Source organism: Hibiscus syriacus, unplaced genomic scaffold (genome assembly GCF_006381635.1).
Source record: "Hibiscus syriacus cultivar Baekdansim isolate YM2019G1 unplaced genomic scaffold, ASM638163v2 tig00111402_pilon, whole genome shotgun sequence".
Classification (NCBI taxonomy): Eukaryota; Viridiplantae; Streptophyta; class Magnoliopsida; order Malvales; family Malvaceae; genus Hibiscus; species Hibiscus syriacus.
The window spans coordinates 3,820,013-3,845,198 of record NW_024063082.1 but is presented as its reverse complement, the minus strand read 5'-3'; the positions used below and the strand labels follow the sequence as shown (position 1 = coordinate 3,845,198).

General features: G+C 36.9%; 1 protein-coding gene across 2 annotated transcripts; it reads left to right on the top strand.

Moving 5' to 3' along the window:
* Positions 1 to 938: 938 nt before the first annotated feature.
* LOC120162569 (TATA-binding protein-associated factor BTAF1-like) lies at positions 939 to 25,170 on the top strand. 2 transcript variants are annotated; one of them, XM_039172708.1, is made up of 27 exons: positions 939 to 1,260; positions 1,386 to 1,480; positions 2,423 to 2,640; positions 2,784 to 2,838; positions 3,020 to 3,101; positions 6,705 to 7,042; positions 13,080 to 13,182; positions 13,267 to 13,873; positions 14,046 to 14,189; positions 14,295 to 14,358; positions 14,859 to 15,070; positions 16,456 to 16,696; positions 16,947 to 17,120; positions 17,282 to 17,707; positions 17,788 to 18,228; positions 18,320 to 18,439; positions 18,521 to 18,988; positions 19,867 to 20,405; positions 21,504 to 21,996; positions 22,083 to 22,151; positions 22,363 to 22,698; positions 22,798 to 23,061; positions 23,157 to 23,206; positions 23,896 to 24,005; positions 24,077 to 24,159; positions 24,474 to 24,686; positions 24,836 to 25,170. In XM_039172708.1, the coding sequence occupies exons 1-27, from the start codon at positions 1,209 to 1,211 to the stop codon at positions 25,004 to 25,006; spliced, it is 6,168 nt and encodes a 2,055-aa protein (XP_039028639.1). In that variant the 5' UTR covers positions 939 to 1,208; the 3' UTR covers positions 25,007 to 25,170. The 2 variants fall into 2 exon arrangements, with proteins under 2 accessions (XP_039028639.1, XP_039028640.1); XM_039172709.1 differs by having other exon boundaries at positions 1,209 to 1,260; positions 14,046 to 14,178; positions 14,290 to 14,358; positions 24,836 to 25,006.
* Positions 25,171 to 25,186: the final 16 nt, after the last annotated feature.

The window sequence follows — 25,186 nt, the reverse complement described above, 5'->3', positions numbered from 1 at the left end:
CTCCGTTCATCGATTCCGACACCGACTCACACTGTTTTACGTTTTCCATATGATAAGAATATTTTGTGACACATAGAATTTGTTTTGGAGGCAAGAGATGATATTGCGATCCAATCACAAATGTTGTTCCCTATATTCCTGCTGAAAATTTCATAGGAAAATTATTATTGCTTAAAGCACAAAGATATTAGACAGCTACATGGATGGTTTAGTGGTAAGCTTAAATCCTCTACTTGAGAATAAGTAGTTATTAGTTTATGAAATATATTATGCAAGAATGTTTTTATTATTTCATGTTTTGAATCCTACAACATAAGATAATAAGACAAGTCCAACCATATCACTTGAAAGACATAAGAGGGCAGAAGCTTCGTTCTCTTATTAACAGTAACTAAATGATAAATCAAAATCTATATATGTTTTACTCATCAAGTGAGCTTATAAATCAATCCACAATAATTTTGACTTTGTTTCAAGACTTTGTTGTTAAAATGTACCTTTGACTTGAGCCTCTAGGGCACTATTTCCTTTAAGAAATTATATTTATTATATTTTGTATAGCAATAAAAATATATACTTTTTTGGTGTAATAATAATACCAAATTAAAAGAAATACAAGCACAAAAAATTAACTTCTAATCATTTCATATAATTAACCATAAAAGCCTACATTAACGTAAAATTCACTTCAAGAATATTTTTTAAAACAAAACCATAAATGAAAGTAAAACGAATAAGTAATTAAAAATTAATTTTTAGTTTTAAAAATAAAATATTGATAGTATTTATTTTCATAAAAAAAGGGGACAACCAGCATGGTCATCTTGTTCTTCTTCCTAAAAAATAATGAAAACGGCGTCGTTTGATATCTAACCCTAACTTCACCCATCTATCCCTATTCTCTCTTTCTTCCATTCTCTTATCGTTTATCACCAAATCTCGAATATATATAAAAATACATATACAGAAAGAAATCCAGTGCCAGAAAACGAAAGCCAAGCAGATTTCAACAGAGAAAGCAAAAAAAAAAGAAAAAAAAAAGAAAAGAACTACGTCGAATCCAACACTTCCTTTCTTTCGACGTTTTGTATTTTCTCGAACCGAAGAATTACTTGTTCTGTTTTTGTTTGTTTTCTGTCAAATTGAATGATCGAAGACGATGCCGAAGAATTACTGACGAATTGTAATCCAACGAAAGATTCAGTTACATGGCTCAGCAACAATCTTCGCGTCTCAACCGTTTACTCACTCTGTTGGACAGTATCCTTTCTTTAATTATTCTTTTATTTTTAGAACAATTTAAGTTTGCTTTTCCGTTTTGGATCTGATTGAACATTTGAGAAATTCAAGAAACGTTTTCTTTGACTGCTTTTGTTTTTGAAAAGCTGGTTCAACGCAAGCGACGAGATTCACTGCAGCACGACAGATTGGGGATATTGCCAAATCGCATCCGCAGGATTTGAATTCTCTTCTCAAGAAGGTACTGATTTCGAAATATCTGATTTTTATTTTTTATGCATTCTTATTAGCTAATAATACAGTGTAATTAGTGAGTTTTTATGGTTTCTTTATTGGCCGATTTCGCTGCCTTTTGGAATTTATGTTATTTTGAGGAAGAAAAAAATGAAACTATATCTCCCTATTTTTCAGTTACCTATTAGTTTACTGCAATGGTTTCATTCTTTTAATGTTTATTTTTGTTTGCCATTTCCAAGTTTTAGAAAAACTTGAAATTGTATATTGTTCAGTATGTAAGGAAGAGTTAACTTGTTAAGGGTGTGGTAGTTGAATTTTGCTAAAGAATTTATACTAGATGTTTCTATGATCCAATCTGTTAGCTGCCTTAATTTGGATCTTGGTGTGTACGTGTTAGGCTTAACCTTGGTACAGGAAAATGCTTGGATATTCTTCTTGTTCCAAGGACAATAGAGGAGAACACTATTTCAATGCCATAAATTTCATACCTCTTGTTTTATTTTTTAGCACCTGCACATCAATTGTTCTTTTTAAACTGTGAATTTGTAAAAATTTGTTATTTCAAATTGTTGGATTGCGAGATTCTATGAAATGATAAAGTTTTTGACCTAGAAAAATCATCAATGCTGTATTTTATGATACTTCGTCAAATTTTAGCTTGAATGTATTTTGCTTGAACTTTTGTATACTCAGAATGCTGTACAATTGAGTTAAATTTTTTATTCGTGTCCAAGTTTCTGTGTTTACTAATTAGTAGAAAGATTGACCTAAGCATTTGTTAGGATTATTTACTTAATTTCTAATTATGTGTTTCTACCATTTTGTTCTCCTTTGGGTTGTTTTGAAATCCTTCTATTATTGACTATCCGCTTGGGTGGCTTGTCAGTTGCTTGGTGTTTTGTTTTTTTATCATCTATCTGAAAACCATTATTTTTTTTGCAATTAGGTTTCTTCATATCTTCATAGTAAAAACTGGGAAACAAGGGTTGCTGCTGCTCATGCCATAGGTGCTATAGCTCAAAATGTTAAGCACACTTCTCTGGCTGATTTGTTCTCTTCTGTTGGAACAAAAATGACGGGGTCTGGGATATCTGCTAATGTCAAAGATGTGGTGGTGTCACCTGAGTTACATTCTAAAATTGTATCTGGTGTTTCATTTAGAAGGTTGTTTATGAGATTTACCAAATCTTTACTCTTATCTGCGGAAAAAATATTTCACTTTTCATCTTTCTAAGTATGTATTTTTCCGAACAATATCTAGATATCTTTGTACTTACATATATTTCTTTGAATAATTCTTTTAACAGCTTTGACATCACCAAGGTGTTAGAATTTGGTGCTTTAATGGCCTCAGGTGGACAGGTTAATGATTTCCATTTTCTTTTATTAGAATTTTTAATGCCCTTGGAAAAAATTTACATGCTATACAGAAAAGTTTCTAATTACTTCTTTCATTAATTTCTTGGTAAATGTGCAGCACCCTCTTTTTAGTTTGTAATATTTTATGGGCTAATAGTAACGTGGTAATCCATTTTCAATGCAGGAGTATGATATTGCAAACGATAACTTGAAGAATCCTAAAGACAGATTGGCTCGCCAGAAGCAGAATCTAAAAAGACGTCTAGGTCAGTATTTTTTTTCTTGCTTCTACGGGTCTATTATGAACTAATGGTACTTTCAGATTTTTATTTTGTTTTACATTTGGTTTATTACTGTATGGTACTAGAAAGAAGTGTATATAATTTATGAAAAAAAGAACGGGAAAGAAGTTTGTATGCGGTGTTGCCATTAGGGGAAAGCTTGCATTGTTGTTAGGAGTTCAAATTTTTTTGCTACTCTGTAAGGTTGAGATGAATGATTTATTGTTTTTTTTTTAATTCTTCTATACCTTGGTGAGGGTTTGTGAAGAGCTACTGGATTGTCATTTCTGTTTTACATTTATGATCTTCTGGTTCAAAATATATAATATAGACCTCTCAAACCAAATATTTGGTTTTGAACGAAACAATCTTGCATGGTAGTTCTTTATTGGTATGGTGTCAGTACTCAGTACTCAGATTTACTGATGCACATAAATGTATCTTTTTTGATTGCTTGGAAAAAGTACATTGCATGGAATACATTGGGACGGATCATGTATACCATTTCTTTACATGGTCTGTTATTCTACACTTCCTGTAATCTAAGCAGGAAGTGTTGATTATGTTACATTCAGAACTTGGAACATGTGAATCGTGTTTATAATGTTGGAGCTTGGAAGTCATCAATTTGTTTCCATTCAGGTGAAGTTGTAAAACTTGGTCCTTTTTTTATAGGAATTGAAGGCCTCGTTAAAAACCCCCTTCTTGATTAAAGGAGCTTGTAGAGAAGCTCCTTAATCAGCGAAAGAAGGAAAAGAGTGCCTAAAGATTTCATTAACCAAAAGAAATTGCATAAGATACAACCAGATAAACACCCCCAACATAACCAAAAAACCAAAAAAGAACCGAAGACAACCCTATACAACAGAACTAGCTCAGCCTAAACCAACTAAGCTACTAACACAATATAAATTTTGGCCGAGCTGTTAACCAATTTAGCAACAACAATGAAGACTTAACGGCTAAACATTTCCTGGAATACAACAGAAAACAGTACAACCAAATGCCTGAAATAATCAACCAATCCCCTCCTTAACTAACTTGTCTACCTCCATATTACAAGACCTAGGAAAAAGCTCTAGCAAAGTTGGAGGGCCTGGATCTGTAGATACTATGAAAGAATCCATCATCTTGCCAGCCTCAATATCAACTGACTCATTCCAAAAAAGCCAAATTCTAACACAAAAGCCATGAGCTTCCACAGTATAAGAGTAAAAAAATCTAGCTTCGAAATCACTCTATCCGCCTTTCTACCACTTATTGCTCGTCTTGTCATCGAAGACCATCCGAACCTCCAACTTCATTCAATAATCAAATGCGAATCACCTGAAACTTCCAATTCTTCCACTGCTATAGTTTTCCGAAATCAAAAATACTTGTGAGCCTTCAAGTTCAGTCCATTCTTCCTCGCGATGCACCTTCTTCTGATTAATCTTTCTTCGGTAGAGTCTAGTCTTCCTACGGGGAGCCGAATATTTCTCTTCAATTATTTAGAGAGAGCTATATTTATTGTTAATCCCCTCCTTAGCTCTCTGGTTCTGCCTGGAATTGAGCGAGAAAGAAACGTCCCTCAATTGTGTTGACAAGCCAAGACTCTGGTCCAAATCCTCACATACTATCCCTGATTTGGGTTTTCCAATCACCCGTTCAACCACAGCCCCATCCTGTTGGACTTCCTCTCCCTTGGATCTTATGATAGCACAATTATTTGTAAGGCCCATATTAATCACATCCTCCACCTCCATTGACTCTAAACGACCATCCAAGATGGGCAAATCTATTAAATTATCCTTCATCTCCTCGTTAACACGTGCAGTCTTACCAAATTTCCTGTTGTCATCTTCTGCCTCTCTCAGCACGTGATCCAACACTACCTCGTGTTCCACCGCTTCCAGCACTTCCTCATGTTCCACCGCTTCCTCGATTTGCATTTGAACCTTCCCCTGACCAGCAACATTATTCCTCAGACCCATAATTATTTCCTCCCCTATGTTCCTTTCCTCCTCATCCTTACCCGACAAGTTGCTACCTTCAGCTCTGATCCCCATACACAATAATTGACTGTCTTCTTCCTCAGAACACCTCTCGGAATTCTTCTCCTCCGATGAGTCCACACTTCTTCCTGCCGGAGAATCAGAATCGACTACAATCGCACCATCTTTTTTTTCCCGCTTTCGAAACAAAGAATCACTTCTAACTGTGGGAACTTCCACTACTCTAATTCGAAATAAATCTCTACCTGCTTCCAAGTCTACCACTTCATCAATTAATTCCTTCCTAGTAGTTGCTATCAGAATAGTCATCTCCTCGCAAACTAATTCTTGAAGTGCGTTTTCCCCCAATGCTAAGAATTCTCCCCATTGTTGTGCAATCCTCTTAAAGGTGCTATGATTCCAGCAGTGAAGCGGCATTCCAAACAATTTAATCCATGTAACTCTTTCCAAAGCTCTGTAAGATTCTGACCAAGGTTGAACTTCCTGGAAAACTTCATTTAAAATCGACCAGTTCTGCTCCTTCAAGGTTCTGTATAACTCTTCCTCAGCTATTTGCAATAAGAAATCTCTCCCTCCCAGGAACTTGGTCTTAATTTCTCCTAGACCACCAGCTTGTAATCTGTCATCCACCTGACTCGAAGAGCATACCGTCGCCATCGTTCCTACGATGCACTTTTGGAGCTTTCGAACAACTTCCTCATCTACATCCCCCTGAATTAACCTAGTCCTCCTTCTTGCAAGTTCCTCCGGACTTTCTCCACTAACCCTTGTTCCTTGTTCCTTAGTCTGAAGTTATCAAAATTGCTCAATATTAACTATAAGATACTGAGGACCATTGATAGATTGCTGCACTGTATGTCCCAGTTATAGATTTCATGTCTTTCATTTGGATGTAAAACATTTCACTATTATTTTCTTTCCTACAACTAATCATATAGAAAATACATTTCTCAAGTGAAGTTCGATTTTTGTCATTGAAAACTTTGTTGGTCAGGTAATAATACCTTTAATCTTTATCATATGCTTCACCCTTTTAGAACTTCAAATGTTATATTAATATAACTTGTGGGAGGGCCCTGATACTCCCATATTCTTATGCTCCCATAAGTCAAAATGATAAGTGGGAGGGGGTCATTTTCCTACTGAAGGTTGCCATCTACTGTTAAGTGGCTTCAATTTATTCGATTTTCCACATGGAAAAATCAAGAAGTAAATAAACTTTTTATATCTAAAACATTGAAAATACAATTTTATATGAGTATAAAGACAAACAAAGCTTTTGTTGTTACTGTATTCTCATTCCTGCAAAATAAATGCTTAAGGAATGCTCGTTGTGTAAAGTGTAGGGCTTTCTGCTGTAGCTTTGATGATTTACATGCTTTTTTGTATTTTTTACATTTCTTCCTTTCTGTAATTTGTAGCCATTAATGCTTTGCTATACTGTTGTATTTTATTTTAGGCATAGTCAATTTGGTTTGCATGTATGCCTTTTTTTATCTTCAGTTTTCTCTCTGATTGAGTTCATGAGATCTAACCAAGTTTTGTTTGTTAATGCACATGATTTCCTTACACTAGACTCCGATGTAATGGGCAGGTTTGGATATGTGTGAGCAGTTCATGGATGTCAGTGATATGATTAGAGATGAGGACCTTGTAGTTCAAAAATACCACCAAGGAAATGGGTTAGATAATAGATTTTACACGCCACCATCTGTACATAACATCCAGCAATTTGTTTCGCGAATGGTACCCAATGTTATTTCTAAAAGAAGGCCAAGTGCCAGGGAGTTGAATATGTTAAAGCGAAAAGCTAAAATAAATTCGAAAGATCAAGCAAAAGGTTGGTCTGACGACGGAGATACTGAGTTATCACCAGCTCATAATTTATCAACTCCAAAAGGAACATGTCCTGATCCCTTAGGCTCGAGTAAGGTATTTGAAAATCTCACTTTGTAGTTAATGGACAAGTTCTTGTTTTGGTCTGAGATTTTTAACTGTTAGATATATTGTTTAATTCATATATGTTTATGCCAAACTTCATATCAATTTCGTATTACACCTTTTTTTGTTTAATAGATATAATGAAAGTCTTTTTGTTTGTTTCCTTCGACACCTGTGACAACTTCTCTCAAATTTTAGATTTTTTTTTATAAGAATTTCAGGCCTCATTAAAAGCCCCCTTCTTGATTAATGGAGCTTGTAGGGAAGCTCCTTAATCAGCGGAAGGAGGAAAAGAGTGCCTTAGGATTTTATTGAACAATAAAAACACATAAGATACAACCAACAATACAACCGACAAAACCACCCCAACAGAACCAAATAAGCTGGAAACACCCATAAAACACCCTAACTAAAAACACAATCAGCGAAAACAACACTAGTAATCCCCTTACAAAACACATAAAATCCAGACACCACCCTAAACAGCCATCAACAACTTTACTGACTCAGCCTATGCCTTCTTTAGCTAAGGCATCATCCTCTAAATTGGCTGTCCTACTCACCCATCTAACAACACCTTCAAAGGCATTAAGCCTATGAGCAATATCTTTAATCAAGAAGGCATATACAACAGGACATAATTCATCCCCCTTAATCCAATCCACAGCCACCTTACTATCACTCTCTATAATCAGACGGTCCTTGATCCTCTGTCGATAGTTTGCAAAGAAAGACAACCCCATAAGAATAACCTTTAACTCCATCAACGTAGGCGGTCCCGGACCAGCAGTTTCCTTGAAATAGCCTATAGTAGAACCTGAGGAATCTTTTAGAACTCCTAACCCGCTTTTCTTCCAATCCCTTGTAGTGACAGCATCAACGTTTAATTTAACAAAACCCAAATGAGGAGGAGACCAAAGTAAAGTAGGAGAAATCTGAGTAGAGCGAAGAGAAAACAAGTCCCCAAGAGAAGGATCGGAAATGAGTGAGTCTTTAGGAATATACACTTCTTTATACTTTGCTAAGAACCAAGAAGCAAGCCTAAACCTTGCTAAAAAGAAGAATTCTGGCTTATCAAACTTCCCCCCTTCAAACACCACGAAATTCCTCATTTTCCAAGTGGTCCACAGAACGACCCTGTTATGGTCGGAGAAGAAGAAGAACGGCAAGGAGAGGAGGATTTGGGAATGGACGAGCGAGGGGAGAAATTGGGAATGGATGCGCAAGGGTTAGGGATTGGAAAATGTAAATTGGGAATTGAAGCACGTGAAGGGCATATGATTAACTTACCGGATGAGTTGGAGCAGGCTGAATGGATCCAAGAAGAGTTGGAGCAGTCCGAGTCAAAAGGCCAATACCTGCAGAAGAAAGGAAGGGATAAGTAGAGTTGTTAGAATCTGTTATAAAGGACAACCACCTGGCATTATTAGAATTACCGTACAACCATTGTAACTAAATAAGACCTGACTTGAGGCATTTTCTTCCTCATGCAATGAATGAATGACTATTTTCTTCTCTAAATTCTCTCATTCTCTTCTCGTATCTTTCTCTGTTTCTCTCATTCCATAACAAATTGGTATCAGGAGCCTTAATTCCAGGCAAATTGCAGATTGTATATGCAAAAGAAGAACCACACCATGGTAGAATCTACTGATCTCTCTGCCATCAAAAAGCAGATTGAGGACTTAAAGAAAATAATGCAGCAAGCAAATGAGGAAACCAACCCTCCCAAGTGGTGGGAGGCACAAGATAAACGTATCAGTTCATTGGAGTCTAGGATGACAACGACTCAAAGCTACATGGAGCAGATATTGGGGATGTTGACAGGGAGGACAGAGGAGCAAGTCCAAAACAACCCTGGAATTGAGCAGATGTTACATATGGCAATAGAAGATACAAAGGATAGGTATCAAGTGTTCGATAAATTGCCAAAACCAAAGGTAGATGTACCAGTGCAGCAGAGCTACTTGTGGTACAGTTCAAGCAGTGGTGATTTTGATTCCCAGGTCACCAGACTCTACAAAGACAAAGAGCAACCTGTAGCAGGAAATTACTATCCAATTAACCTTGGAATTTATACGGTGGATAAGAAATTTGAACTATCCATGTTGGTTGATCGTGCCACAGGAGGATCAAGTATTAAAGATGGAGAAATAGAACTCATGCTTCACAGGCGAATGATTGCTGATAATTCCAAAGGAGTAGGCGAAGTCCTTGACAAAAGTGTCTCTGCGGGAACCACAAGCGAGGTACTTGATTTTCAATATGATGAAACAATGAGTGTAGGTTATTTCAATGCCATTGAGACTATAAAGAACCATGTAGAAGATGATGACCCTTACAAGTTTAGATTGTTGCTAATGGGAATTAATGCGCTAGTAGAGGTCAAGAAGATAATTGGAAAGGGAAGTGGTTTTGTTGCTGTGGAGATTCCATTTACTTTTCTTGCCAAATGTATTTTGGAAATTTCTTGGGAAGAAGCCCGCCAACTTGGCCATGACATATTAATCCTTGGGCATACTATGGTTATGAACACTTTACAGGGTGAATGGGTCCCTGTTGTTGTTGATGACTGGATTCCATGTGAATCACCTGGCGAACCAGCATTTACGACCAGTAAGAAGGCTAATGAATTATGGGTTTCTATATTGGAGAAGGTATATGCAAAATTGCATGGTTCTTATGAGGCACTAGAAGGTGGGCTTGTTCAGGATGCACTTGTTGATCTTACTGGAGGTGTTGGTGAGGAGATCGACATGAGAAGTTCCCAGGCCCAGTTGGATCTTTCCAGTGGTAGATTATGGTCTCAGTTGTTGCGATTTAAACAAGAAAGAATTCTTTTTGGTGATGGAAGTCCATCAAGCTCTGATGTGAAGGTTTTTTCCAGTAGCATTATACAAGGACATGGGTACTCGTTACTGTAGGTAAGAGAGGTGGATGGACACAAGCTTATTCAAATTCGAAACCCTTGGGCTAATGAAGTTGAATGGAATGGTCCCTGGTCTGATTCATCTTCGAAATGGACGGATAGGATGAGGTACAAGTTGAAGCATGTTCCTCAGTCAAAAGATGATATATTCTGGATGTCATGGCAAGACTTCCAAATTCACTTCAGGTCAATATATGTATGTCGGGTCTATCCTCCTGAGATGCAATATTCTGTCCATGGACAATGGCGTGGTTACAGTGCCGATGACTGTCAAGATTATAATTCGTGGCACCAAAATTCCCAGTTCCGATTGAGGGAAATTGGTCCAGATGCTTTTTATCCGATTCATGTGTTCATCACCTTAACTCAGGGTGTTAGCATTCTGGAATTTTTGAATGAAAAGATAAGTAAGCTACTCTCTGGTGATGACACTAAGGCAGTCCAGAAAATTATTATCTCTATCGGGAATGTGTGTGTGAAAGAAACTTCTGCTTTTAATATGAAAATTGTGCTTGATTTGATTTTTAGCCTTTGTTGTTCAAAGGTTGAGGATATTTTAATTGCAGCTGGAGAAGCTCTATCATTTCTCTGGGGTGGTGTTCCTGTAACTTCTGATGTGATTCTCAAGACCAACTTTATTTCACTTTCCATGCCTTCAAATTTTCTTTTGGGTGACACATCAATGAAGAAAAACCTGGTTGATGCACTTGTTACCACTTTGACTGGTTTTGGAAAGAGGGAAAGAGCGATCAAGTTGGTTGAATACTCGGAGGCATTTTAAGAGGTCACTATTGGTGAAAGCCTTAGTGGGAGGAAACTTAGCACTTACAAGGAGCTTTGCAATCTTGCAAATGAGATGGGACATCAAGATTTAATCTATAAATTTTTGGATCTGGATAATTATCAAGCCTCACTAAATTCCAAGAGAGGTGCTGCTTTTGGATTTTCTAAGATAGCCAAGCAAGCTGGTGATGCTCTTCAACCACTTTTAAGAGTATTGATTCCAAGGCTTCGGCGTTCTCGTGAGGAATTGTGCCTTGCCCTTGCAGATATTATCCAAGGTCAAAAATTTGATCAGGTTGGGAAGTATTTGAAGAAAATAAGGGTGGTTGCTTTTCGTGCTATGGATGACATCAAAGAAACTGTGCGAAATGCTGGTGACAAACTATGTCGTGCTGTAGCCTCACTAACAATAAGGCTCTGTGATGTGTCCCTTACTGAAGCATCAGATGCAAGCCAATCGATGGATATTGTTCTTTCCATTTTGCTTGCAGTAGGCATATTGAGTAAATTTGACAGTATCAGGAAGGCACTATGGGAGTTGTTAGCTTCAATTATAAGAAGGAAAAACCATGGGCAGTCTGGTTCACTTCATTCTCAAACCCAAGGAAAACATGAATCAAAGGTTAAAGGCATGGGGTGTGAAGGCACAAAGCAAAATGGAAATTTATAGAAATTTGAAGGTCGTGGGGCGAGTTTACTTGAAATTTCAGTCTTACCATCAAACCTCACTTTCTCTTCGAAAGGGATTAAAGCTGGCAGCAAGGTTCTATGGTTCTGTAAGGATCGAAAAACGTAGGGAGCAGGAGCACAATCAGATACCGTGGATGAAATTAGAACTGGAAAACATTACGGTGGTAAATTATATTGTACTTCCAACACAATTCTCAGATTTTGATCCTTGGGGACAAGGATCATCTCGTGGGGTGGGTATTGTTATGGTCGGAGAAGAAGAAGAACGGCAAGGAGAGGAGGATTTGGGAATGGACGAGCGAGGGGAGAAATTGGGAATGGATGCGCAAGGGTTAGGGATTGGAAAATGTAAATTGGGAATTGAAGCACGTGAAGGGCATATGATTAACTTACCGGATGAGTTGGAGCAGGCTGAATGGATCCAGGAAGAGTTGGAGCAGTCCGAGTCAAAAGGCCAATACCTGCAAAAGAAAGGAAGGGATAAGTAGAGTTGTTAGAATCTGTTATAAAGGACAACCACCTGGCATTATTAGAATTACCGTACAACCATTGTAACTAAATAAGACCTGACTTGAGGCATTTTCTTCCTCATGCAATGAATGAACGACTATTTTCTTCTCTAAATTCTCTCATTCTCTTCTCGTATCTTTCTCTGTTTCTCTCATTCCATAACAGACCCCTGGAATAAAAGGCCAAATCAAAGAGTTAGACTTTAAACCATCCCAAGCTAGAAAGAAGCTTTTAGCGTCCGCTGGTAAAACATAACAAATCCTCCAAAAACTTAAAATCTTATTCCAAAGGGACCACACCATCGAACAAGAGAAAAACAAATGAGAGGGAGACTCATCCGACATCTTGCATAGGGGACACAACACATCTTCAATTCCTTGAACACCTCTTTTGACAAGTTCAGTCCTAACAGCCAGCTTCCCATGAGCGATCTGCCAAAGAAAACACTCTACTCTTGGAGGTAGTAGACCTCTCCAAACTTTAGATTTGGAACTGCTGTTATTTGATTCCATTGACATTAATTTCCAGGAACTAATTTTAATTGTTCTACACGTGCGAGCACACATACACACACACATTATTTTGGGCATTAACATGAAAATAGGTTATTTTGTCAAAATTTTGAGAATTTAAAGTCGAATAAAAAATTTGAACTGAATTTGAACAGTCTGCTTGATGCTTATTGCTATTGCTATCAAGATAAAATGCCTTCAGTTTCTTACATAATACCAGAAAACTATCAGATAGATGATTTTGCAAACCATCAGTGTTTTGGGTAAAAAATTTGGAATCTCTCTCTTAAATGGCTGGCAAATTTAGCTTGCAGATATGTTGCTGTCTCTTGATTGTAACCTATTGCTGCTACCAGATAAACTGTTAAAGAAGATGAAAAACCTTAACTCAAACCAGAAAACTATCAGATAGTTGATGTTAAGTGCCGTTATTGTTTTGGGTAAAAAAATTGAATTTCCCTGTTAAGGCTGGCAAAATTAGTTTGTCAGGTTACAAATAGGATTTAGGAGGAATTTTTTTTCATTGTTTGCTTTTAAAAAAGATGAATTGTTTTTTCTATTTTAAGCTATCTGATTTAGCAAATGATCTTGATTTTCTGTGCAGTTTGATGCTGTTACTGATGATGACAACTCTGATCATGAGGAGGATGGAAGGTGGCCTTTCCGTAGTTTTGTGGAACAACTCATTCTTGATATGTTTGATCCTGGTTAGCCTTCTTTTGTAAACTTCAGGTGTTATATTACTCATTTTTTCCTTTCTAGTCTGATGGTAATTTCCACTGTTCTATCAGTTTGGGAGATTCGCCATGGTAGTGTTATGGCCTTGAGAGAAATTTTAACGCATCATGGTGCATCTGCCGGAGTATATTTGCCTGACTTGAACTCGGATGACACACTGTTTCTTGAAATAAAAGATATGGATTTTTCAAGTAAAATTAAGAAAGAGAGAGAAATTGATTTGAATATGCAAGTTTCACCAGATGAATTGGAGCCAGATATGAAGAGGCCAAAGCTTGAAGATGGATCATTTACGGTGAAGGACAAAACGATCTCTGCTGGCCAGCATGGGGGCTTTGATGTTGCAATTAAGATTGAGGATACTGCATGGACCTTGCCCTCAGGGCAGTTTAATGGTCAACTTGATATTAGTTCTATGAAGATGGAGACCGAATTTTATGACAATGATGTGATTTGGCAGTCTAAAGAAGCTGAAGTGGAAGAGCAAAAGAGTTACTATGAAGATAAGGCTGCATTTGCAAATTCAGATGTACTGAAAGATCTCCCTGAAAATTGTGAACTTAGGAACTTGGTTAAGATAGCCAGACATTCTTGGCTTAAGAATTGTGAATTTCTTCAGGATTGTGCAATTCGCTTCTTGTGTGTACTATCATTAGACCGGTATGTTTTGTTTCCCGTTTGGTGCCTAGTTATATAGCAGAAAATTCTAATTGGTTTCATTTGTTGAAAATTATTATTTATTTAATACTTTCTAATTGTTAGTGGATAAGAAATGGGTGTTTGTTTAAAAATCATGTCTTTATGTTTATTGTTTTATATCTCTATCCTGCAGTTTTGGAGACTATGTATCTGATCAGGTTGTTGCTCCAGTACGAGAAACTTGTGCACAAGCATTAGGTGCTACTTTTAAGTACATGCACCCTTCATTAGTTCATGAAACTTTGAATGTCTTACTGCAAATGCAGGTAAAATCCCCGTAAGCTCTTGTTCGATAACCTATGTTTCAATGAAGGCTATTATTGCTCCATTCTTACTGTTTGTATGGTGGTTGTTATTTGTCTTACTTCTTTGTTCAGCGTAGGCCAGAATGGGAAATTCGTCACGGAAGCCTTTTGGGTATCAAATACTTGGTTGCTGTTCGACGGGTAAAGAATTTGTTATGCTGAGTACATTTTGTGCCTGCTCTAAGTATGCAAATTCTATTTTTTATGGAAATAAATGCTTTCTCTATCATAATTAGCCTTTGATAGCATGTTGCCTGATCTTTTAAGAAATGAACTGTTCATAGTTGTTTCTCTATAATATAATTAGCCTTTGCAAGCAATGCTGTCTGTTAAGAAATGAAGTTGCAAAGTCTTAAATTATGAATGTGTTTCAACTTCCAACTGAATGATCACCCCACCCCCCACCCACAATTTTTATAGTAATGTGATTGGGGAAAAATAGATGAAATGGTAATAAGAACTTAGTATTTTCTACTCTTGTATTTCGTGTTGCTTGTAGTTTACTTGTCATGACTTATGACCAATTTTCTTTTTAGACTATTTATAGTAGGATTTTTGGTTATATAGCCCATCCACCTGCACATTTTTTTTAGCCTGACCTTTTCATTAACCATGTTGTTACATTGCATTGTGCATTCTAGGAAATGCTGCAAGATTTGCTTGGCTATGTTCTTCCTGCTTGTAAAGCTGGATTGGAGGACCCTGATGATGATGTGCGGGCTGTGGCTGCAGATGCTCTAATACCTGCTGCAGCTGCTATTGTTGCTTTAAAAGGTCAATTGCTGCATTCAATTATTATGCTGCTTTGGGATATACTACTTGATTTGGATGACCTCAGTCCATCCACTAGCAGGTATTTTGCATTTTCTTATACTAATGTAGAGTGTAGAAGACCTGATGTAACATCTTTTGAGTCAATACACTAATTCTATATGCTTTCCTAATTTTGTTCACATCTAGCTTTTTGTAAAGGAAAAAGGACCAAATGTAACATTTTTTGAGTCGATGCACTAATATGATTTTGTAATTTTGCATTTCCTGATGAAATTTTATTTGAAGTTAGAAATGACACATTTTGAAACTTTGAACTTCTTGGGGTACTTTCTATCATACTTATCTTAACATTCAATTCTCATGTAGAATTTCTTATTGTAACCTTTTGAAGGCATGGCTACAGAGTTGCATTTTTGTTGATTGTTCCAACTGCATGTTTTTTTATTGAACTTGTCTGAGGCTTGTAATGTACGGCTGGTTTTTGTATTAGAAACATCTGGCTGATATGGCTTATATGATAGCACACTGAAAACCTATCTTAATTGTTTGACTGCTGACTTTACATAAAAGTACTTTTCAACTAAAGAAGTTGGACCTTTGAGATTCCTAAAATTTTGAAACTCCTTTTAATTTTATCCTACAGTAACAGTTTGTAATAAGACGGTAGAATGCAGGGTCAAGAAAGTGATTAAAAAATGATAAAAAGTTGTAACTGCATGATACTCACTGCACATGCCTGCTGAATTCATCCTTAACTCCAAATGGATTTGTAAGTACATTGTGAAAATGTATAGCAACCGGCTTTTACAATTTCGTATAATCTCCGGAACCGAAAGAAGGAAAACATTAACAAAAGAAAATGACAATGCGGATCACAATTTCTCAATTGTGGTTAACTCCAGAACATGCGAGACATCTGCAAATGCAGACTTAAATAAACAAAGAAAGCAAAGGGATACTAAATATCCTTCAAGCTATATGTAAACTGTTAGATTTTGGTGCTTTTAACATTGCTTTTGGTTGAAAAGTAGCTTTTGGATACCCAAAGGAATGCTAAATACTCCTGAAATCTAACAGTTTAGATTTAGCTTGATGGTTTCTATTATCCATTTTCTTTCTTTGTTTATTGAGGCATGCACTTGTATGTCTTTTTTACTTGAATATTATGTAGTTAAACAGAATTGAGAAGATGTACTCTGTGTGGTTTTTTTCTTTTGTTAAAATTTTAATTCTTTTAGTTTATGCTGCTATGTCACTTCCCTTGCCTCTCTCCCTAGTTTTTCTTCAGCTAGAAGTTGTAACAAAAACACTTAGTTTAATGCATGGATATGAATAATGACTACAATTTTGACTTCACTCATTTGGATATTATTTTTCATGGAGTTGTATGATTTTAAGAAGTAAGGTATGGAGGATGTTGTGGAACCCTGTTTTAATCCTCATCATGAATATTTTTGTTTGTAGTGTTATGAACCTGTTAGCTGAAATATACTCCCAAGAGGATATGATGCCGAAGATAATTGGGACATCAACTGCTAAGGAGAAGCAGAATTTTGATCTAAATGAAGTACTTCGTGTTGATGAGGTGGGAGAAGGAAAAGATTTGCAGGAAAATCCTTATATGTTGTCTACGTTGGCACCACGATTATGGCCCTTTATGAGGCACAGTATTACATCAGTTCGACATTCAGCTATCCGTACTTTGGTAAACTGCTTACCTACAATGTTCTAATTTTTAGTATCAGTCTCATATAAATTTTGTCAAAGCAAAAAATTATTATAATTTTCTTTAGGTAAGATGGCTGCTTATTTGGGTTGTTAGGATTATCTGGTTTGGTGACTAATGGATATGTCTCTAGGATATATAATCGATTGCAAGATTTTTTTTCATACATTTAATATAAATATTAGCATACTCTTTGAAGGATTAGTAGTCTGAAATTTTTATTTTGCAGGAGAGGCTTCTTGAAGCTGGATATAAAAGGAGCATTTCTGAGCATTCTGGTAGTTCCTTTTGGCCTTCTTATATTCTTGGTGATACCCTGAGGATTGTATTCCAAAACCTGCTTCTAGAATCCAACCAGGAAATTCTGCAGTGTTCTGAGAGGGTGTGGAGGTTGCTTGTGCAGGTATCTCACATGAAATTATCACAAGTTGCAATTTCATGATTTCTTTTATTTACTCTGTTCTTATCCTCTGCAATCTGCCTTTTATTTACTTCGGGGCATATCTTTCTATTTTTACCTCCCTCTTTGTTGCTCTAAAACCTCATTTTTCTGAATTATTCTAGTGCCCAGTTGGGGACTTGGAAGTTGCAGCAGCATCCTTTATGTTGTCCTGGATAGAACTTGCAACAACTACTTTTGGTTCAACATTAGATTCTACTAAAATGTTTCGGCCAGTAGCACTTCCTCGAAAGAGTCACCATAGAGCCGCAGCGAAAATGAAAGCTGTGAAGCTTGAGAATGAATCTTATGGAACTATTGTCATGGATTCTAGGAGAGGAGCTGTTCCTCAGGAAACTAATGGGGATTCTTCTGCCAGCTTAGTGAAGATAATTGTTGGCGCTGATGCAGAAATGTCAGTAACCAACACTAGAGTCATTACAGCTTCAGCATTGGGGATATTTGCATCCAAGTTGCAGGCAGACTCTTTGCAGTACATAATTGGTCCACTGTGGAGTGCACTATCCTCCTTGTCAGGAGTTCAAAGACAGGTAGCTTCTAAATTTATTTCACCAGGAAAATTAATGAGTGGTATCTTCTATTTGTCAATTAATTTTTTCTTTGGTCTCAGGTGGCATCTTTGATTCTTATTTCTTGGTTCAAAGAGATCAAAAGCAAGGATTCATCGGGAAACCAGGAAATTATGCATTCTTTTCCAGATTATCTTAGAAAATGGTTGTTGGATTTGCTAGCATGCTCTGACCCTGCATTTCCCACAAAAGATTCAGTTCTACCTTATGCCGAGCTCTCAAGGACATATGCTAAGATGCGCAATGAAGCTAGTCAGTTACTACATGCTGTTGAGTCATCTGAAATGTTTGGCGATATATTGTCAGCTAGGAAATTTGATGTGCAGAGTGCAAGTGTAGATGATGCAATCAGTTTTGCTTCAAAATTGCCATTACTATCTAATGATAATGCTGGGAATGAATCAATGGGAAGGAATGTTAATGATATAGAGTCAACAAAACAACGCCTTATAGCAACTTCAGGCTATTTAAAATGTGTTCAGGTTTGTTTGCAATTCTATTTTTCATGTGTGATATGTAGCTTTTTGCCCTTGATATTTCTTGACAGTTTTCGGTTTTTCTTTTTCTTCCCAGAGTAATTTGCATGTTACAGTGACCTCCTTGGTTGCCGCTGCTGTTGTCTGGATGTCAGAACTTCCTGCACGACTTAATCCTATAATTTTGCCTTTAATGGCATCAATTAAAAGAGAACAGGTACTGTTTTCCAGATGACTTTTTGTGTGAGAGACAACACAAACCGATTTTAGTCTTGATAATTTCTCAAACATTGTTTAGGGGGAAATACTGCAACAGAAGGCAGCAGAGGCACTTGCAGAGCTTATATATCATTGCATTGCGCGTAAGCCCAGCCCAAATGATAAGTTAATCAAGAATATTTGTAGTTTGACATGCTCGGATCCTTTTGAGACTCCTCAAGCTGCAGTTATCAATTCCATGGAAATTATTGATGACCAGAATTTCCTCTCCTTTGGTACTAGTATGGGAAAACCAAAATTGAAGGTTCACATGCTAGCTGGTGGTGAAGATCGGTCAAGAGTGGAAGGTTTTATCAGCAGAAGAGGGTCAGAATTAGCATTGAGACATTTGTGTGAGAAGTTTGGTCCTACATTATTTGCGAAGCTTCCCAAACTCTGGGATTGCATTACTGAAGTTCTTATACCTGGCAGTCCTTCAGGCGATCAGCAAATGGTGCAGGCTGTTGAATCTATAAAAGATCCTCAGATCTTGATTAATAATATCCAGGTTGGTGTCTTGATTTTTTTTATTTCTTATTTTTTAAATTTCTTGTTCTGAATTCTTCTGCCTGTTATGATGGACAACTTAGGTATGGAATGTTTATTCTCACATGCCTGGTTAAAATTTTCATCAGTTTAGGAATTTCATATGAGATACTATTTAATACCATTACAAACTGGTTGCTGGATGAATTATTAAATTCATCACACAATTATTTTGCAAGACATTCCATCATTACTGGTTAATTGGAATTTGGAACCTTGATTTTTATCTATTGTTAGTCAACTCATTATGGTGAACCTTGTTGGTGTCACTGGCTCAAAGTATGTTTAATCGTAAAGTGCGTAAGCTAGATATTATGTATGAAAGTGCTCCAAGGAACTGGATTTGGTGCTCAATTCTCTTTTCATTCGATATGTCTGTTCGTTTTACTTTTGGAAGCAAAACTTTTCCAGAAAAAAATTGCAGCCAAAAGAAGTGCTATAATGTATGAAATACATCTGAGTTAGAGCAGCCTATCTGGTGGAAGTAGATGTGATCATAATCAATCAATCTCTTTATGTAATTATTATCAGCTCACTTACACTGTTTATTGTCATGGTAATAATATGAGTATCCTATGTGGTGGAAGCAGATGTGGTTTTAGTTTCACTGACTTCTTTTTAATTGGCTAATGTTGATTGTGGGAAAACAACTTAATCATCATAATAACTTGAAACCATCACTATATTCGTACAGAATGTTGTAGGTGCATTGTTTCTCTCTGTTACCGAATGATGTAAAATGATACTTGTTTCTAGTACTTCTGTTGTTTGAAATCTGATGGTGCCTGGGGTATCTATGATTAATTTATTTCTATTTTATCTGTACTTTATTTTGGGCAGGTTGTACGTTCTATTGCTCCAGTGCTGGATGAAACCCTAAAACCTAAACTGCTTACACTCCTTCCTTGCATGTTCAAATGTGTTGGTCATTCCCATGTGGCAGTTAGATTGGCCGCTTCAAGGTGTATTATGACTATGGCCAAGTCTATGACTGTAGATGTAATGCGGGCTGTGATTGAAAATGCCATTCCTATGTTGGGGGATGTGACATCTGTCCATTCCAGACAAGGTGCTGGCATGCTTATTACTTTGCTTGTTCAAGGGTTGTGTGTGGAGTTGGTTGCATATGCACCCTTGTTGGTTGTCCCACTTCTTAGGTGTATGAGTGATTGTGATCATTCCGTCAGACAGAGTGTAACACGTAGTTTTGCTGCCCTGGTACCTCTTCTTCCATTAGCAAGAGGTCTTCCTCCACCTGTTGGACTAAGTGAAGATTTATCTAGAAATGCTGAAGATGCAAAATTTTTGGAGCAACTGCTTGATAGTTCTCATATTGATGATTACAAGCTCTTCACTGAATTGAAAGTTACATTGAGGAGGTACTTTCAACTCTGTAGACTAGCTTTGCTGCTTTCCTTCCGGTTCTTTTTCCTTCCCTACCTTGGCTTGATCGAGTATAAATGCATTATTGTTTTGTGCTGTATTGATTTTTTTATGTTCTCGTCACATTTTTTTTTGATAGGAATAGGAGGTCTCATTAAAAACCTCCCTCATAGTTGGCTCTTGTGAAAGAGGCAACTAGCGGAAGGAGGAAAAGAGTACCTCATTATATTAAAAAACCATGTTTACATAACATTGCAGCTTACTAAATAAACTGTCCGAAATATAATACAAACCAAAACAACCATAAAGCTCAAACATCAACCAATACGGAAATTCTGTTCAGGATGCCCTTTCCATACTATGCTAGGGAATGATTGCATTTTAATAATTCATATATACAACTATGTTTTGAAGTGTGAAATGGAGGTGAAGTTGGTCATGTTGTACTGGGGCCTATCAATTGCCCTTTATTCCCCTGCTCTGACAACCTACAGTATGTTGAATCTAGGTTGGGGAAGCTCTGAAAGTAGCATCATAGATATCTTCTTGGAGGTCTAAAATACTCTTTAATGGTTTCACATTAAATATCTTTGGAACAATTCCTAAGGCACTCTTTTCCTCCTTCCGCTGATTAAGGAGCTTCTCTTTAAGTCTCTATAATCAAGAGGGAGGTTTTTAATGAGGCCTTCAATTCCTATCAAAAAAAAAATCTTTGGAACAATTCTGGACAACACTTGACAATGTTTGGTTGTTTCTCTATTGAGAAGTAGTTCGCAGTATGGGACTGACATGATTGTATTTTATCTGGCCAATTATTCAGAGTTTATGCAGATCTTACACATATTTGTTATTTTCTCTAAACTGGAAATACATCATTTGATCAATGCTCTTTCAATCACCTGATATGTATTATTATCTTCTTACGGGGAAGGCAAATTTTAATTCAGTTAGTCTCAAGCATAGACAAAGTCCCTGCCCGGTGAATACTGCTTTGCAAACTGAATGCAGCTTGTGTCAGATTTTATGGTTCAGTAGTCAGTTTAGTGCAATTTTATTTACCCTTATGTCTTCCCTTTGCTTTTGTGTTCTTTCAGGTATCAACAAGAAGGTATAAACTGGTTGGCCTTTTTAAAACGTTTCAAGCTTCATGGTATCCTGTGTGATGATATGGGGCTTGGAAAGACGCTTCAAGCATCAGCAATTGTAGCATCTGAGATAGCTGAGTGTCGTGCTTCAAATAAGAACACAGAACCTCATCCATCCTTAATTGTTTGCCCATCAACCCTTGTCGGACATTGGGCTTTCGAAATAGAAAAATATGTTGATGCTTCTCTGATATCCACGCTCCAATATGTTGGTTCTGTTCAGGACCGCATTGCTTTGAGAGAACAGTTTGATAAGCATAATGTTGTTATAACATCATATGATGTTGTGCGCAAGGATGCCGATTATCTAACTCAATATCTCTGGAACTACTGTATTTTAGATGAAGGACATATCATCAAAAGCGCTAAATCTAAAATAACATTGGCAGTAAAGCAGCTGAAAGCTCAGCACAGGTTAATACTAAGTGGAACACCGATCCAGGTAAGGTCGAATTCCATTTACTTGATGTATTAGAATTTGCAGTTTCCTGAGCAAGTTTCTTTTTCCATTTTTTCCATTTTTTCCAGAACAACATCATGGATTTGTGGTCCCTTTTTGACTTCCTAATGCCAGGATTTCTTGGAACGGAGAGACAGGTATCTATTTTTTATTTCTTGTTTTAGATACATGTAAGATCTACTGTCTTTTGTTTGGATTATTCAGTTTACTTCCACAAGTTCTGATAACTGAGTTATGTGGAAAATCCTGTTTGATCTATGCTTTTAACAATTTGATTATTTGTTGAGCTTTTACCTACAAAACTGTTGTCTGTTATTATCAACTGTTGATTTAATGTTATTTTGGCAGTTCCAAGCCACCTATGGAAAGCCACTAGTGGCTGCTAGAGATCCTAAATGTTCTGCAAAGGATGCTGAAGCTGGGGCACTTGCTATGGAAGCTTTGCACAAACAGGTCATGCCCTTCCTACTTCGTCGGACAAAAGACGAGGTTTTGTCAGACCTGCCAGAGAAAATCATTCAGGACAGATACTGTGACCTTAGCTCTGTCCAATTAGTACTTTATGAACAATTTTCTGGTTCACATGTGAAACAAGAAATTTCAAGCATGGTTAAGACGGATGATTCCGCAGTTGCAGCAGCGGAGAAGCAGACTTCGCCAAAAGCATCTACACATGTATTTCAGGTGAAATTATTCTTTTCCCTTCATTCTTCTTTATATTTGTTTCCCCCCAGTGTGTGAAGTTTCTATGGGCTGAGTGAATGTCCCTTTTGTTATTTTTAGGCACTGCAATACTTGCTAAAACTTTGTAGCCATCCCCTTCTTGTCGTCGGAGAAAAGGTTCCCGAGTCACTTACATTGCAGTTGTCAGAGCTCTTCCCAACGAGTTCAGATATTATTTCTGAACTTCATAAACTCCACCACTCTCCCAAGTTAGTTGCCCTTCAGGAGATTTTGGAAGAGTGTGGAATTGGTGTGGATACTTATGCTTCTGATGCCGCTGTCACAGTTGGGCAGCATAGAGTTCTGATATTTGCTCAACATAAAGTAATGATCACCCTATCTCTCTTGCTAATTGATTACTTAGTCGAGCTTCGACTCTTCTTTACAGAATTACTGCACTAACAATGTTTTCCATGCAGGCCTTACTGGATATAATCGAAAAGGACTTGTTTCAAATCCACATGAAGAAGTGAGCCTTTCTAAAACCATTTTATAGCTGAATGTTAAAATTGTCCATGTATAGGAAAATATTCTTTGTTCTTTATCTTATTAATTTAGTACAACTGAAGAAACTTTTATCGAAGTAATGTTAGAATTGTTGATTTAAAGGAAATTTTCTCCTGGTTTGTCTTTATCATTTGCTTTGGCTACTTTAATCATGTGTTGTAGTTCTAGAAGGCAATGACTTATTCATTCTTTATCTAAGTAATTGTTTGTCTTTAATTCTTTATCCTCCAAATATGTGGAAAAACATTGAAAAGTCTTATTGTAATTTTTCCGACATTCACTCCCATGTCCGGGTAACATAGTGGAGAAGCATATTTTTTTTCTCTGCACTATTTTTAGGCAATTATCTGTTGGATCCAGATCAAATATGGTTTTTACTTTACTCTTGTTCCGTAGTTTTCCTCGTTTTCAGGTTGCTGCCAAAGCGGTAAGAACAAATGTTATAGCGCGAGTAGACTTAGTAATAGATTTGTAGAATATGCATTGACAATAAACCAACTTCAAGATATTTTCATTTTCTTCTTTGCTTTGATGTATCTTTTTGGTGCTCTTGCGTCTTCCTTGAAGCTTATTTCACCTTCCCATAATCCAGTTCTTATTCTGCACTAATTCTAGAAAATTTTATCAATTTTTATCTTTTGCATCAAACAGTGTCACATACCTACGTCTGGATGGATCAGTCGAGTCAGAAAAGCGTTTTGACATTGTGAAAGCTTTCAATTCTGATCCGACTATAGATGTCCTGCTGCTCACAACACATGGTAAGGTTTTCTTGTTGCTGAGGGAAATTTTATTTATGATGTTTTACTTAATTCTCGGCTCTGTTTTGCAGTTGGTGGGCTTGGTCTGAACTTGACATCCGCTGATACACTCGTTTTTATGGAACACGATTGGAATCCAATGCGTGATCATCAGGTAACTTAAATATTACATATTTTTGTATAGAATCTTCTATTCATGTGTTGAAAATGAAATTAATTCCCCCACTGGTGTTCTCCAGTAACTCTTTTTACAAATTTATCTTCATCAAAAGCCTGAAACATTCTGGTTTTGTAATTGTTTTCTTTTGACTCTACTTTTATCAACATCCCATCTTTTTTCTTATTTGGCAATAGGAATGGATATGCTTGCTCCCCATATTTATCGTCTTAAATCTTTTTCACCTTTGCTTAAGCTTGCTGAATTTTTTTAATGTTCATTGATGATTTGTATCTTATATTCTATTTCAGGCAATGGACAGAGCGCATAGATTAGGCCAACGGAAAGTTGTGAATGTCCACCGTCTCATCATGCGTGGCACCCTGGAGGAAAAAGTTATGAGCCTTCAACGGTTCAAACTATCGGTTGCCAACGCTGTTATCAATGCCGATAATGCCAGTTTGAAAACAATGAACACTGACCAGTTGCTCGATCTATTTGCCTCTGCTGAAACATCTAAAAAGGTATTTTTATTTCTGACTTTTCTTACATGTTATAGAAGAAAAATTTGAAAATCGTTTTTATGTATTTGGCACTTACATCGGGTGTCAAGTTACATAGCTGATCTCTTTTTATCTTTTGAGATGACACGTACCCATGATTTGACTTGCAGGGAGCTAGTGCTTCAAAACGTTCAGACAGCAGCATCGATGCAGACCCTAAATTAATGGGTACAGGGAAGGGACTAAAAGCCATTCTTGGTGGCTTGGAGGAACTTTGGGATCAATCACAATATACAGAGGAATACAATTTGAGCCAGTTTTTAAACAAACTTAATGGCTGAATTCAAGCTGTTCAAAGACGTGAACATAAACGGTTGCGGTAGTATGTTGAAAGATTATTCCCAACCCACCACTCGGGCTTTTCGGATCATGACATGCTAGATTTTGATTCCGGCCGGTTCATAGTGAAGCCAACTGATCGAAGCCAGCTGCCCATATGTAAAAAGAAATGTATATATCTA

Bases quoted from the DNA above. Each gene is read 5' to 3' on its own strand.
- LOC120162569 (XM_039172708.1), top strand. From the start codon at position 1,209: ATGGCTCAGCAACAATCTTCGCGTCTCAACCGTTTACTCACTCTGTTG. The intron at 18,229-18,319 runs GTTTGTTTGCAA...TTTTCTTCCCAG, and splicing joins GCTATTTAAAATGTGTTCAG to AGTAATTTGCATGTTACAGT. The intron at 22,152-22,362 runs GTATCTATTTTT...TTATTTTGGCAG, and splicing joins TTCTTGGAACGGAGAGACAG to TTCCAAGCCACCTATGGAAA.